Below are 16,897 nucleotides of genomic sequence, written 5' to 3'. Positions count from 1 at the left end.
AGTCCGAGGGGTTAGACAAGAGTTCCTTTTTCTAATATCCATTCTTTCACCCACAAAACCCAGCACCAGGAACCAGAACATCTAAGAGCCAGGAGTCCGTGGCGAGTCGTGTTCTCCCACAAGATCTGGTTAGATGTTATATCGATAAATTCATTCATTCATGTTACAAATAAGATTTGGGTGCTTTGAAAGGGAACTGAGTGGTAGGCACAAACGTGGAAAGATTTGGCATTATCCATAATGGGGGAATATAGCTGGTGAAGTTGATGGAACTTGCTGAGATGGCTAAAGTGATTTCTTCAATCAGAGAAAAGGCATTGTCTATGTTTATTGCTAACTGGAAAGCCCTTATGGCCTTTTTCTGTAAAATAGAAAAAATCCGAACTGACGGTTTATGGCCTTGATGATTAAGATACATTATAGAAAAAAGAGTTGTTGTAACCGTAGAATAAGTTTTGTAATCATGCTTATCATTGCTGCAAAATAGATCAGAAACTACTTCTTTGTATCTTTTTTCCTTTTGTTTTTCTTTTACTTTTCCCCATTTCCTGCACTTTTAGCTTCTCTTTGATTTCTTCGTTGGTCTTTTTCTCACTTTTATTCGTTTGCATTAGCTTTCGTGTTCTTTCTTTTAAGAAAAATATTTAATAAAATTATAGCTAAATAAAAGGAAGTAAAGCTGAGCAGGATTTCTGCTCTGACATCTGTCCCTGACTATGACACTAAGACGCAATTGGCCCTCTCCCCACTATTTGCTTCTTCACAGCTCCGGGGTGTCTTAAGGCACTTCTCACACACACACACAAACCCCAAATCCCCAAAATAATGCCACAAAAAGCAGCAGGAAAAGGAGACTCAGTTCTCTCCCCAGTCCAAGTCTGACGGCTGTTCCAGGCCCTTCAAAGTTCCACCAATAACAGCCGCTGGGAACTCTCCTTGTGGCACGGGCCGAGCAGGAACACTGGACGCTAATCGCTCTTTTCATTTTCTTCCGGAATCAGCGTGTGGAAGGGACGATCCCAGAATCGGCTAGTAATCCCAAAGCCTGCAGGGGGCAGAGGCGGAAAAAAGAACATGTGGGATAATACAGAATAACAGAGTTGGAAGGGACCTTGGAGATCTTCTAGTTCCAGGGGTAGGCAACCTTGGCCCTTTTTATGACTTGTGGACGTCAACTCCCAGAATTCCTGAGCCAGCCATGCTGAGGGGAAAGGGAGAGGTTTCCAAGCTGAGCCATGCTGGCTCAGGAATTCTGGGAGTTGAAGTCCACGAGTCATAAAAGAGCCAAGGTTGCCTACCCCTGGCCTAGGCCGCTTTATGACTCATGGACTTCAACTCCCAGAATTCCTGAGCCAGCCATGCTGAGGGGAAAGGGAGAGGTTTCCAAGCTGAGCCATGCTGGCTCAGAAATTCTGGGAGTTGTAGTCCACGAGTCATAAAAGAGCCCAGGTGGCCTACCCCTGGCCTAGGCCTAGGCCGCTTTATGACTTGTGGACTTCAACTCCCAGAATTCCTGAGCCAGCCATGCTGAGGGGAAAGGGAGAGGTTTCCAAGCTGAGCCATGATGGCTCAGGAATTCTGGGAGTTGAAGTCCACGAGTCATAAAAGAGCCAAGGTTGCCTACCCCTGGCCTAGGCCGCTTTATGACTCATGGACTTCAACTCCCAGAATTCCTGAGCCAGCCATGCTGAGGGGAAAGGGAGAGGTTTCCAAGCTGAGCCATGCTGGCTCAGAAATTCTGGGAGTTGTAGTCCACGAGTCATAAAAGAGCCCAGGTGGCCTACCCCTGGCCTAGGCCTAGGCCGCTTTATGACTTGTGGACTTCAACTCCCAGAATTCCTGAGCCAGCCATGCTGAGGGGAAAGGGAGAGGTTTCCAAGCTGAGCCATGCTGGCTCAGGAATTCTGGGAGTTGAAGTCCACGAGTCATAAAAGAGCCAAGGTTGCCTACCCCTGGCCTAGGCCGCTTTATGACTCATGGACTTCAACTCCCAGAATTCCTGAGCCAGCCATGCTGAGGGGAAAGGGAGAGGTTTCCAAGCTGAGCCATGCTGGCTCAGAAATTCTGGGAGTTGTAGTCCACGAGTCATAAAAGAGCCCAGGTGGCCTACCCCTGGCCTAGGCCTAGGCCGCTTTATGACTTGTGGACTTCAACTCCCAGAATTCCTGAGCCAGCCATGCTGAGGGGAAAGGGAGAGGTTTCCAAGCTGAGCCATGCTGGCTCAGGAATTCTGGGAGTTGTAGTCCACGAGTCATAAAAGAGCCCAGGTGGCCTACCCCTGTTCTAGTCCTGTTCAGGCAGGAAACCCTGTACCATTTCAGACAAATGGCTGTCCAATCTCTTCTTAAAAACCTCCAGTGTTGGAGCATTCCCAACTTTAGGAGGCAGGTCGTTCCATTGATTAATTGTCCTAACTGTCAGGATATTTCTCCTTTACAGTTGTAAAGTGCAAGGATCAGTTGTAAGTCACTTTTTTCAATGCCACTGTAACGTCAAATGGTCACTAAACGAATAGCTGTAAGCTGAGGATTACTTATATGCCTTAGAGCGTGGCTGGCCAACCACTATGAGTTTCGAGGCCAAGAACTGCCAACTTTGGGGAACAGTGCGGGAAAAACGTTTCCAGCATCGAGCTCAGAACATGGTAGCAAAGTAGAAGACGCCCCATGTCTAAAAATATTACATCCTTGACTTATGACCCCAAATGAGCCCCAAATGTCCATTGCTAAGCAAGACAGTTGTTAAGTGAATGTTGCCCCATTTTATGACCTTCCTTGCCACATTTGTTAAGTGAACACTGCAGTTGTTAAGTTAGTAACGTGGTTGTTAAGTGGAACTGGCTTCCCCATTGACTTAGCTTGTCAGAAGGCTGCAAAAGGGCATCACATGACCCCGGGACACTGCAAATGTCACAGATATGAGTCAGTTGCCAAGCATCTGAATTTTGATCACGTGACCATGGAGAGGCTGCAAAGGTCATAAGTATGAAAAATGGTCATAAGTCCCTTTTTCCCAGTGTTGTAACTTCAAACAGTCACTAAACGAATGATGGTTAAGTTGAGAACTATCTGTACTGACTTAGCTTGGCTTCTGGAAACCCAGATGCTTGAGAGCAAAGGAAGAGAACCCAAAGGCCAGCTGCATCCTTCAACTCCCTCCCCCTCCCCCTCCCCCTCCCCTCCCCAGGGCCCATCCTCACCTGCTTTCTGGTGTTCAAAGTGGTGCTTGATGTGATAGGTCTTCAGACTGTGGAGGTAGGTGCCTTCTTTAGGCGAGCCGTAGTGCAAGTAATAATGCATCATGTCGTAAATAATGTAGCCAAGGATTCCTCCACACAGGATAGAGAGCCCAAATTCTCCAGGAAAAACCACATGAGCAAGAAAGTAGAAGAAGATGATGAACAAGGAGGTTGGCGCAGGTGGGAATACCAAGCGGGATCTGTCGAACGGGGACTGCAAGAAAGGACAGGGGAGAAAATGAGATCTCAGCAGAGAGAGAACTGTGGGTTTCTCAACTTCTGCAGCTTGAAGCCCGTGTGGACGTCAACTCCCAGAATTCCCACAGCCAGCCACTCTGGGAGTTGGTCAGAATAACAGAGTTGGAAGGGACCTTGGAGGTCTTCTAGTCTCTCTGCTTAAGCAGGAGGCTCTAGTCTATACCATTTCAGACAAGCGGCTGTCCAGTCTCTTCTTAAAAGCTTCCAGTGATGGAGCACCCACAACTTCTGAAGGCAACGCTCATTAATTGTTCTCACTGTCAGGAAGTTTCTCCTTAGTTCTAGTCTGCTTCTCTCCCTGATTAGTTTCCATCCATTTGCTTCTTGTCCTGCCTTCTGGTGCTTTGCTATGATGACTCAGGAATTCTGGGAGTTGAAGTCCATGAGTCATAAAAGAGCCGAGGTTGCCTACCCCTGGTCTGGTCCAACTATCGCCTCCCACCATTTATCTTCGATGGAGGATTGCAGCATGTTTCTCATGTTTTCCTGCTGCAGAAAGGGCAACTGTTCCTCTCCTTTCTCAGGCGGCTTGGGAATTCATCTTCCATTTGCCTGGGGGACGCTTTGCCGCTGCCTTTATGGAGGGGTGTACATTTCTCTGCTATTAAGGTTTCCACGATTCCGAGGTGGGTTTGGCTGGCCTCACACCCCAGTCTGGATGGAGGAACCAACGTGGGGAGACCCCCACCAAAGACTGCAGACTTGGGGCAGGAGCAGGGAATGAAAGTGAAAGTGAAAGAACTGCACGATGAAAGGGGGGAGAAGGGAAACATGTAACAGAAGTGGAGAACTGGGGCAGTGAAAGACCAAATATTGACAGACCCAGCCTTGGGCTACGTCAGGGGGTCTTCCAACTCGGCCCTTTTATGACTTGTGGACTTCAATTCCCAGAATTCCTCAGCCAGGCAAGCTGGCTGAGGAATTCTGGAAGTTGGTCCACAAGTCATAAAAGGGCCAAGATTGAAGACCCCTGGGCTACATTAAGGTATTTAAATTTAGTAGCTGGAGCAGTGGTATTACGCAGCAAGCCAGAACACATAATTGTGGAAGATTGGTATCAGAGTACTGGCTCCTGCATGAGGCAATCTGTGCTTTGATTGGATGCTGTGGGTGTGGAGGGGGAGTTTCTGGTGGTATTATCTGTACATTAAAATTTTGTTTAGTCACAATCTTTCACTTTTCACATTCTGGACAAGCAGTGATCATGTATTCTAGCAAAAGATGTTGCATATGTGCATAAGTGTAGTCAGTAGCATATGCCTTTTTAAAAATATCAAACATGCAAAGAAACAAAAATACGTCCAAAATATCTGTATTACATCCAGAAATGCCAACTTTGCAACCAATATTTCTCATCCATAACTATGGCACCCTAAGGATACCTGCATACATGCAAATGCTTCTCTGGGATCAGTAACGCAGCAGGGATTGCTTTTTCCTTCCAGTAACATATACCTAAAACCAGTTTATTGCATTTGGCAATTGTACTAAAAAAATCATCTCATTGTCAACCAATATAATTCATTTAATTTGAAATGAAGTGAAAAATTGATTTAAACTATTTTATTAAAACAAATTAATGGCAATTCTTTTATAAGAAGTTGCCTCAAACAAAATGAGTTTGACATGCCTGCTCTAGATAGTTGAATGCTCCAAAATAAATTCTAGACCAGGCCTGTACATGCAGCCTGCCAAGCACCCTTGGACAGAGCACAGACTTTTTTTAAAAAAAAGTAATAAAACCACCACCACTGCCCTAAAGGTTGTTGCCTAGTGTCTCCATGGCTTACCATGACCACGAGCTCCAACACTGCAGGTGCTCGTCTAGTCACCAAATCATTGATTAGCCCACCAGCATTCCCTTGCAGACCACAAAGATTTTTAATTTATCAGTGTGGGCCTTTCCCTTCTACAAGTTGCACAGACCTCTTCTAGATTTTCCTCTTGCCTTTCCGAGTTAACACCTTGATTTGTCATTGAGCAAGAATTGACTTTGTAGGGAAGCATATTATCATTTGATGTATATTTAACATATGTTCTAACTTTATTTACCGATTATATAATATTTGTATGCAATCCACATGGTGAGGTTTCGGGTAACTTACAATAGAAAAAAATATATTTTTAAAATCATAAGATTAAAACATAAAAGCAGGGCTTTTTTCTCACTGAACGCTCTGAATGGTGTTCCGGCACCTTTTTTTTTTGCACACACACAAAAAAGCTTTTGTACAAGCTATGCTACTTCCTCCCTCCCACAAGCTATGCTACTCGAAAGCCAATAGGAATTGCTGCTGAGCGCGCCAAAAAATCCGGCCGGCAAACATTGCACCGGCAAGTTGTCTGCAGCGAAGGTGTGTTGGCTGCCTAACTCCACCATCTCAACTAGGTAAGTGAGGACAAGGAGTGGGAGGTGGGTTCTGCGGAGTCCATGTACACTCCTTCCTTGTGCTCACCCATGTTAGCCAGGCTGGTGGTCTACCCAGTGCTGGACCTGCGGCACTGTCGCCTCGCCCTGCATGCCTAAGTGGCCGCCCTGCATCGCCTGGCCCGCCACGCCTCCGCCGCCCGCCCCACGCAGCCCCGCTGTATAGAGCAGGCCCTGCTGCTCCCACAGCACCAGCTGCACCGGCTCAGGCCCCGGGGGGCAGCCCGCCACCAACACCACTCATGCCTGTGACTGCAGCAGCGCCGCCCACCCCACCCCCCACCTCCTGCGCCCACCAAGATGAGAGTTCCAGCAACTTTTTTTTTTTTAGAAAAAAAGCCCTGGGAAATTATAAATATTAAATGTTAAATTTAAATATTAATGGGAAACTAAAAATTGGGAAAAACTAATTAGGACAGGCATGTCAAACTGCCAGCCCGTGGGCCAGATCCATCACAATTAAACCGCGCCCTCCCTATTGCCAGCAATGGGGAAAAAGTCGCGATACGTCACGCGACGTCACGAGTTTGACATGCCTGAATTAGGATACTGTTTATAAAGACTGAATGTTAAAATAACCAGGATATGTATAAGCTAAAAAATATTGATAAATGTAAGAATGTTATTTTTATCTAATTGATATAATAAGAATTGTATTAGTTTAAACATGAGACAGTAAATACTAAGGGGAAAAGAGAAGAAATATTTAATGCAGTAGTTTGAGACTTGTACTAAAGATATTTGAATGTTATTGAATTACTGATTAACCCAGCCGCCACATTGCTTTTTAAATACTTAAATGTAAAATTAGAAAATCAATAAAAAGGATGAGCTTTGGATCCTGCAAGGCCAACATTTTGACTTTTTTGACCCTCACCCCCCCAATGAACACTCTGGCTCTTGTCTCTAATAACCTTGCAGTAACTCCATTAGGGGTTCTATCTGTGACAAATAGGACTTCTTTTTGATCTTGGTTTCTCTAAAATGGAAATGGGTCTTCCCACCCTCCCCACCCTGACAGGAAGTGGTGGCATCATCAGGGGGCAGGAATCAAATGCTTTTTGACTTCTTCCTGCTTTGAGCATTAAAATGCCAAGCAAGGGTGTTGAATTTTGCAGAGCCTCAACATGCCTAAATTGCAATCAGGCTGGCCAAATGTGGCAGAAGACTGACTCATAAGCACAGATGATTCCTATGATGTAATTTCACAGAAGCTTAGGCCTCTTGATAAAATTAGGTGGGTGGGAAAGGAGGGAGGGGTGCACCCGGAAAAGAACAGCCGGTCCTGTAGATACCTACCCCCCCCAGGGGCCACTCGGTGTATCTTGCTCTCCCCATGCAGGTGGAGAGGCAATTAATGGGAACAGTAACCCAGCCTCTGGCAAACCCAGTCTTAAATAACCTGAAGTAAACCTCAGGAACAAATTGGGAGAGAACGAGCTGAGGCTGTTGGGCAGAATTAATTGGGCAACGACTTCCTGTTTTGGCAGCATCAGGACAAGTTGGGAAAGTCAGTGCTCGGCTTTCCAGCTTGGTTTTTCTTCATCTAGCAACCCTTAAAGGGTCAGAAAGTTGCCCTGGAGGGGCAATGAAGGAGGAGAGATACTTCAGGAGCTCAGATCAGGGGGCACCCAATCGAAGCGAACTGTAGGACCCTCTGGAAAACGAAACGAAGGAAAAGGCTGTTTTATTTTATTTATTTATTTATTTATTTAGATCCCATTTATATCCCGCCCTTCTCCGAAGACTCAGGGCGGCTTACAATCTAAGCACAAATCAATGTGCTTAGCAATAGCCTTCATTCTATGTATATGCCTGCTTATTAGGGCTTTCGCCCCCCCCCCCAAGCAGCATTTTTACAAAGTCAGCTTATTGCCCCCAACAATCTGGGTCCTCATTTTACCTACCTCGGAAGGATGGAAGGCTGAGTCAACCTTGAGCCTGGTGGGACTCGAACCTGCACTAATTGCAGGCAGCTGGTGTTACTTAAGGAGACATTAGCCCACTGCTCCACCAAGGCTCTATATCTTCGGCCATAGAGGTCTCTGGCAGGGAGCAAAGGATTTTTTTAAAAAACAGCAGAATTTCAACTGCGTGTTGAAGCTGGGTGAGCAAGATGTTTACTTTTCTTCTCTTAGAGGACTATAAATGTTGGGCCCAATTGGAAAGAGCTGGAAAGCAAAGACCACCAGAAGATTTACGAGCGGTGGGTAATTATCGGGGGGGGGGGGGAGAGGCTCTTTGTTAAAAAATACTGGACATTGATAAATAAGCCAAGGAGGACATCTAGTGGTGAAAAAAAGAGAACAAAATTTTTACAACATGCTCTGTTGATTGAAAGTTTAACCTTGGAAAGAACAGCTGCAGCTGTTTTGTTATGATATGGAAACTTAAAGTTACTTCTATTGAATTTGACTAAACTTAAACAGACATTGTTTTGGCTATAGACTGTAAACTTCAAAATGACTTCATTGAACATTACTAGACTTAGGAAAAAAACCTCTTCTGCACCCTCAGTAGGACAATCTAGTCCTACAACACAGGGATCTATTGAAGCTATGCTGCAAAGGGAAAAGACCACAACTCAAGGTGAAACACAGACTTCATTAAAATTTCTTCAGGATCTTATGTTAAAGAATCAAGAGACTTTGGAAAGGAACCATTTAGAGTCACAACAGAATCATAAGAGCACACAAGCAACATTGGAGAAGTTAAATGAAGAATTTTTGGATATAAAGGGAAAATTGGAAATTCAAAATCAAATGATAATAAAAAAACCAACAGAAGATACATAAGATTGAAGAAAAAACAGATGATAATGACAAAAAGATAGAAACGTTACTACAAGAAAATGAAAAATTAGATAACGCAATTAAGATTCTAGAGATGGAAAAAGCGGAACATTATTTAAGATCTCAAAATATTCCTGAAGATAGAGAGGAAAATATAGAGGAGGTGATTATTGACCTCTTGGAGGAGGCTCTGAAGGCGGACAGAGGAGAAATCCAACTTGAATTAGATGGGATATTTCGCTTCAATTCAAGCTATGCAAGAAGAAATAAGTTTCCAAGAGAAGTACATGTGCGGTTTACAAAGAAGACAACAAGAGATGAAATACTACGGAAAGTTAGAGATGAACCAATACAATATAAAAATAAAGAAATTGTGGTCTTAAAACAGATACCTAAGAGAGCTAGAGATTCACAAAGACAGTACCATTTTTTGACTACGAAATTGATTGCCAATGTCATAAACTTTAGATGGTTGATGCCAGAAGGTATCATAATAAACTGGAACAATACAAGGTATAGACTTGACTCAATTTGGAAAGCAGATTTTGAAGAGAAGAATAGGTTAATTTTGGATGAAGGAGTAAAAAGAGGTCAAGGGGAGAGTAAGGAGCAGAAACAAACAGAAGAGAGGACTCAAGGAGCTACTGCACAAAGAACAGAAAGAGGAGGGTCTCCAAAAGGGGGAGGATGAGGGACCCGCTAGAGAACAAAGAACTACTAGATCAGTTAGACCGAAATATAAGTAAATGGAAATGGATAAAGAAAGTGGAATCTTTTCAGTAAACATAAATGGATTGAACTCCCCAATTAAAAGAAACAAGATTTTTTAGGAAACAATGGAAATTGAATTTGGATATAATTTGTTTGCAAGAAACACATATAAAAGCACAACGTTATAAACTATTGGAATATTCAAAGATCGGAAAACTTTACTATGCGTCAGCACAACAGAAAAAAAGAGGAGTAGCTCTATACATTAAAGAGACAATAAATTTGAAAATGATATATTCAGATGAAGAAGGAAAAATATTAATGGTAGAAATTTATCTGCAGCAAAAGCAAATATTATTAGTGGCAATTTATGCACCAAATGACAATCAAGAAAAGTTCTATAAAAATCTACATAGAAAAATAATAGAAATGGAGTATCAAAATATTTGTTTACTAGGAGATTTTAATGCAATAAAAGATGGAAAAATTGATTATGAAAGTAACAAAACAAGGAAAAATGGTAGAGGAAGACTACCTAAGACATTTTTTGATATGGCAGAAGAAATTGGAATTCAAGATATTTGGAGGGAAATAAATCCACAAAAATTACAATATACTTTTTATTCAAATAGCCAGAAATCCTGGTCAAGAATTGATATGATTTGGATGACTGCTGATTTGAGAATGAATGTGCAGGACATTGAAATAGAAATAGGCACATGGGCAGATCATAACCCTCTGAAAATGACTTGGAAAGGGATACAAAAAAGGCTCAGATGGACTTTAAACTGTTCTATATTAAAGGAAAAAGAATTTATAGAGTTAACAAAAAAAGAAATGGAACTTTTTTATAAAGAAAATAAGAAAGAAGATACTACGATACAAAATCTATGGGACACAGCTAAAGCACATTTTAGAGGTATAGCTACATCGTATATGGCAAGGAAAAATAAACAGAGAAAACAGCAATATGTATTATTAAGAAAAGAATTTGGAAAGTTAGAATCGGAATTGCAAAAGAACCCACAAAAAAGACTTTAATAAGAGATATGGATATAATAAAACATAAATTAAATTTGTTAGATTCAGAAAAAATGGCAGAACAGATAAAAAGAGCGAAGCAGAATTTATTTGAAAATGCTAATAAGCCGGGAAGGTGGTTAGCTTACAAACTTAAAAAACAGAAAGAAAAAAAAATGATACATAATCTATTGGATGGGAAAGGTCATTTACAATATAAAAATGAAGAAATAAAAAAGATAGTTAAAGAATTCCATAAGGATCTGTATGATAAAAAGGAGACTTCAAGAGAGAAAACTGTAAAATATTTGAAAGATAGTAACCTTCCGAAGATTTCAGAGACATTTAAAAATATGCTAGATGAAGGAGTTACAATGATGGAAATAACAGAGGCTATAAAGAGACATAAAAATGGTAAAGCTCCTGGCCCAGATGGACTTCCGGCAGAACTATACAAAAGTCTACAAGAGATATTAAGTGATCTGTTGAAAGATGTTTGCAATAGTCTTTTATCAGAAGCTAAAATGCCGATGACGTGGATTGAAGCAAACATTACCTTAATACCAAAAGATGATTCAGATTTGACTCAGATTAAGAATTATAGACCGATTTCACTACTTAATGTGGATTATAAAATTTTTACTTCAATAATGGTGGAGAGACTGAAAAAATATCTGGTTGAATTTATTCACCCGGATCAAAATGGCTTTTTACCAAAATTAAAAATAACTTAAGAATGATACTAGATGTATTGGAATATTATCAATTACATCCAGGGAAACAAATGGCATTAATATTTTTAGATGCTCAAAAGGCATTTGACAATCTTTCATGGCAGTTTTGGATTCATCAATTACAAATAATGGATTTTAGACAGAACTTCATAAATATGGTAAAGACAATATATAATAAACAAACCGCCAAAGTGATTGTGAATGGAGATTGTACTGAGAGTTTTGAAATAAGGAAAGGCACAAGGCAAGGATGTCCTCTATCTCCTCTATTATTCATTTTCACCTTGGAGGTTTTAAATCGGAATATAAGACAAGATGCAGAAATTAGAGGTTTGGAGATAAAGGGTGAAACATATAAATTACAAGCATTTGCTGATGATTTGGTATTTATTTTGGAAGATCCCTTGGAGATGATTCCAAAATTGTGGGGAAAATTAGAACAATATGGTGAAGTAGCAGGATTAAAAATAAACAAGGAAAAACTAAGATAATAGTTAAAAATGTTATGGATAAGCAAAAAAGTCGAATATCAGCAGTGACAGAGGTACAGATAGTGAAAAAAGTAAAATATTTCGGTATGTATTTATCAGCTAAATGTTCAACATTAAAAGAAGATAACTATACAAGGTTATTGAAACAAATAAAGTTAGACCTGGAAAAATGGAAGAATTTAAAATTGTCTCTATTAGGAAGGGTAGGCTACAATTAAAATGAATATATTGTCTAAGATTCTATTTTTGTTTCAGATAAATTCCGATAAAACTTGGGGGAATTTTTTTTAAAGAGTTGAATTCTTTAGTTTTGAAGTTTGTATGGCAAGGGAAAAAAGCGAGAATAAAGAGGAAAACTTTGCAAGATACTAAAGAAAATGGAGGTTTTGGTTTATCTGAGTGGGCTTTGTACTATCAAGCATCTGTATTGACATGGGTGAAAGAATGGATAATGCTTAGGAATAAAAGGTTGGTATGCTTGGAGGGACATGACTTACAGCTGGGATGGCACGTGTTTTTGTGGTATGGGAAAAACAACATTCATGGATATTTTCAAAACCATTGTATTAGAAATGCTTTGATAACAGTATGGGAAAAAATTAAAATGAAAATATATGTAAAAAATTCCAGGGTGGTTATCAACAATTGAAGCATTTTCACATGTAAACTTGTTAGATTTTGAAAAAACTTGGACGTATAGACACATTTTAAATATTGATGGGACATTAAAATCGAGACAAGAACTGGAACCTCAGGGTATCAACATGTCATGGTGGATACGCTTACAAATACAAAACAGATATGAAAAAGGTATGAAAATGTATGGATTTTATAAAGAACAAAATGTGTTTGATAAGATATTATTAACTTCTGATGAGAAATTAATTAAAAAATTGTATAATTTTCTGTTAACTTTAGAGATGGAAAGTGAACAAATTAAAGGGACAATGACAATGTGGGCGGAAAACTTTGGTTATAACATAGATCTAGAAGAATGGCAAAAATTGTGGGAGAGAAATTATAAATTGACAACCTTGGTGGAGCAGTGGGCTAATGCCTCCTTACGTAACACCAGCTGCCTGCCATTAGTGCAGGTTCGAGTCCCACCAGGCTCAAGGTTGACTCAGCCTTCCATCCTTCCGAGGTAGGTAAAATGAGGACCCAGATTGTTAGGGGCAATTAAGCTGACTTTGTAATAATGCCGCTTGGGGTGTGTGTGTGTGTGTGAAAGCCCTAATAAGCAGGCATATACATAGAATGAAGGCTACTGCTAAGCTTGTAAGCTGCCCTGAGTCTTCGGAGAAGGGCGGGATATAAATGGAATTAAAATAAAAAAAATACAAAGAAAATTTGTATAAAATGTTTTATAGATGGCATTTACCCCCAGCTAGATTAGCAAAAATGTTTAAAAATGTATCAGGTAAATGTTGGAAATGTAAACATAATTTAGGTACATATTATCATATTTGGTGGACATGTGACAAAGTAAAGGCTGATTGGAAAAAAATACATACTTGGCTAGAAAAAAATGTTAGGAGAACGTGTAGCATTTAAACCTGAAATTTATTTTATTACCAGAAAAGACCATCAAACAAAATTTATATTTGGTTTTACATATTGTAACTGCAGCAAGAATAATTTATGTACAATGCTGGAAAAATGAACAAATACCGTCAGAAGAGGTAATAAAGAAGATATTGGAATGCGCAGAGATGGACAGATTAACCATGAGATTAAAAGACAAAGAAGAAACAGAATACTATTAAAAGCTGGAACCTATTTTACAAATGGTTGGAAGAGAGAACCAAAGAGTAGAATCTGTACATGTATCAGCGTGTTATGAACCCAGCTCGCACGCTGTTTGAAAAATTAACATATGTAAGTAGAGAATGAAAAATAATAATCAAAACTTTAAAAAAAAATTGGGCAACAATTTAATCAGGCACAGAACATCCTGAAACTCATCAAGTTGGCTATGACTTTCCCACGGCTATGACTTTCCCATGGCAGTTTTACAATTTTGGAAGTCCTCTCCAATGCGCAACACTGCTGGGCTAAGCCTTGGGGCTGCTGCTGAGCTGGGCCTGCCTCACCAGATGTTGGGTCACCCCAAGCTGCCACCACCAGTTGCCCAACCCCAGTTGCCCAACCCCCCCCACTCCCTACCTTATGATGCTGGCCGTGCAACAGGAAATGCAAGGTAATCAGGTAGTACTTGCTGGCTGGAGGGTTCATGTGGAAGAGGAAGCGATGAATGAGATACTCCAGCAGGGACCAGATGAATATGCCCAGGAGACAGAGCAGCGGGAACCAGGACTTGTGAACAGGGATGGCATAGGCTATGCAGAGGGCAGAAAACAGGCAACGGGTGAGAGCAGGAATGGCCCCCCTGAAGCACAGCACAAACCAGTGAAGTCTTATTTCCAAGAAAAGCCAGCCAGGTAGGTCTTGTCTAGGAAGTCCAGAAACAGGATGTGAATGCAATGCTCTGCTTGCCCCAGCCTCCAGTAGCCCGAGGTAGACTGCTCAGAGAGAGGGAGGTTCAACTGAGCTACCACACGCCTCAAAGCAGTGGAGAGACACCCCTCTCTGCTTTGGCTCTGCTTCTAAACCCCAATCAGAGCCATTTGGTCTTCAAGGGGGCCTGACTGAGTTCTCCTTCAGCCTTAGGATCCGAGTCCCACCAGGCAGGGCCCTCAAAGCTCTATTGGGCCTGGTTCCATTCCCAGGACGAGAACTAATAAGGCTGATAAATGCGTATTTGCTGCTGGGGATCAGAAAAGGCTGGCGTTTGGGGGCTTGGGAATCTGGGACTTCATCAAGCAGGTTCCAAGGCATGAGGAGAGGTGGGTGGCCCTCCTGGTCCCTCCTTTGCTCTCTGGCGTCTTCTCCAATAGGGGGCAGCAGAGAGCAAAACCTTTGCTTCTCAATGTAGGAAATCAGGCAGGGCAACATAGAACATAGAGCAGTGCTGGCGAATCTTTTAGAGACCGAGTGCCCAAACTGCAACCCAAAACCCACCTATGTATTGTCGGGTGCTGGGTGGGTGTGGCCCATTGGGTGAGCGTGGCCCATTGGGTGGGCGTGGCTGCAGTGCTAACGGCAGACTGGGTGGGACTAAAAAGTTCAATCAATCAATTCCAACTTTGCAAGATCTTTTTTTTCCCACGAGAGGCTGAAATTGATTGATTGAACCTTTTTGTTTTGTACATGGCGGCAGAGGCCTAAAGCGAAAAGGTTTTATAAAACCCAGCTGAAGGCCTAGGACTGGGGCGACGGTGTGCGTGCCCACAGAGAGGGCTCTGTGTGCCACCTGTGGCACACGTGCCTTAGGTTTGCCACCACAGACATAGAGTAAGACCTTGGAGGTCTTCTAATCCAACCCCTGATCAAGCAGGAGACCTTATACCATTCCGGACCAGCCTCTACTTAAAAGACTCCTGTGATGGAGAATCCACAACTTCTGGAGACAAGCTCTTCCACTGGATAATTGTTCTCCCTGACACAACATTTCTCCTTAATTTTGGGTTGGATCCCTGTTTAACAGCTTTCCCACCCTTTTCGTCCTGCCCTCTGGGGCTTTGGAGAATACGTCAGTCCCCTCTTCTCTCTGACAGCCCTTCAAGTACTAGAAGTCGGCTATCAAATCATCCCAACATCAAGAAGGCCACTTCTGTCCCTGGGAACTTCCCGAAGCTCTTCGCCTCTCTGATGAAACTGGAACATTGTGTGTGTGTGTGTGTGTGTGTGTGTGTGTGTGTGTGTGTGTCTGCATGCGTGTGTGCGCACACAGAGGATGACCTTTTGCCAATTTTTCCTAGAGCCCCAAGCGGGACCCAGGACTGCCCTTGAGAGTGGCTGGAGGGCAGAGTCCTGGTCTGGGAGGCTGGCAGGGAAGGGCTTCAGCTGGTGCAGGACATCCAAGCCAGACACTCCAGGGAGAACAAGGGAGAGACGGGGCTGCCGCCGCCTCGGACCAACCGAAGACAAAAAATCAGGGGAGCAGGAGACCAGACAGGTTCCCTTCTGTGTCCATCTCTGGGCATCAGAGCCTCGGACAACAGCAATTCTCTCGCTCCAGGCCTGGTTGGGATCTACTGACAGCCATTGCCTTCCCCCCCCCAGACTAAAACCCCCCTGCCATCAGTTGCAAAGGTGTTAAAGAGAATGAGCAACCTTGGAAATGGGGGGGGGCTTAGTGGATGAAGCGACATTGCAAAGAAAGCTTGGCCAGCCCACACTCTTTCCTTGAATTGGGGCAGGGGAACATGCACACGCGCACACCCGCACCCTGTTTTATTTCAGGGCCTGCACTACATTTTTAATGCAAATCGGCAGGTGATCGAGCCGTTTATGTCCCGCTCTTCTGATGGCAGTGTCACAAACCAAGGAATCTGCAGATTGCAGTGCCAGGCTGGGTGAACGGTGGCACATGCCCAGAAGCCCTCTCTCCTTGGCAAAGAAGTGTTAGTAAAGAGAGCTGCAACAGCTGGCTTTGCTCTCACCCTTCTTGCTGAGGATCCGGGGACCAAGAAGCAGAAGGTGAGACTGGCCTGGCCCTTTGTTCTTCCACTGGATCATTTGCCCCACCTTTTATTATTTTTATAAATAACTCCAGCTGGAGAACATATTTAATAGTGCTTCTTCCTCCTGCTTTCCCCAAAACAAGACTGTGAGGTGGGCCGCCCTGAGACAAAGTGGTTTGCACAAGGTCATCCAGTTGCTTGTTCATGGCTAAGGCGGGACTAGAACTCACCATCTCCTGGTGATTAGTCCAAAGTCACCCAGCCAGCTTTTATGGCTGAGGCAAGACTAGAATTCATTGTCTCCTGGTGGCTGTCCCAAGCTCTTTGTTCATGGCTAAGGGGGGACTAGAACTCACCATCTCCTGGTGATTAGTCCAAAGTCACCCAGCCAGCTTTTATGGCTAAGGCAAGACTAGAATTCATTGTCTCCTGGTGGCTGTCCCAAGCTCTTTGTTCATGGCTAAGGGGGGACTAGAACTCACCATCTCCTGGTGATTGGCCCAAGCTGTTTGTTCACGGCTAAGGCGGGAGTAGAACTTACCGTCTCCTAGTGATTGGCCCAAAGTCACCCAGCCAGCTTTTATGGCTAAGGCGGGACTAGAACTCACCGTCTCCAGGTGATTGGCCCAAAGTCACCCAGCCAGCTTTCATGGCTAAGGCAGAACTAGAACTCACCATCTCCCCGTTTCCTGCCTAATG

At 42.8% G+C, this 16,897-nt stretch overlaps 1 protein-coding gene across 1 annotated transcript in view; it reads right to left on the bottom strand.

The window, feature by feature from the left end:
• Positions 1–968: 968 nt before the first annotated feature.
• The window catches only part of FA2H (fatty acid 2-hydroxylase), a gene marked incomplete at both ends in the record, with an annotated part of 55,182 nt that continues 39,253 nt past the window's right edge, over positions 969–16,897 (bottom strand). Inside the window, 3 exons of the mRNA XM_081335680.1 lie at positions 969–1,045; positions 3,200–3,452; positions 13,839–14,011. Of these exons, the coding sequence (XP_081191806.1) occupies positions 969–1,045; positions 3,200–3,452; positions 13,839–14,011 (503 nt within the window). The remainder of the gene's footprint in view (positions 1,046–3,199; positions 3,453–13,838; positions 14,012–16,897) is intronic.

This window comes from Vipera berus (assembly GCF_964194415.1).
Source record: "Vipera berus genome assembly, chromosome: 10".
Taxonomy (NCBI): domain Eukaryota; kingdom Metazoa; phylum Chordata; class Lepidosauria; order Squamata; family Viperidae; genus Vipera; species Vipera berus.
This window is presented reverse-complemented; position numbering and strand designations above follow the sequence as displayed.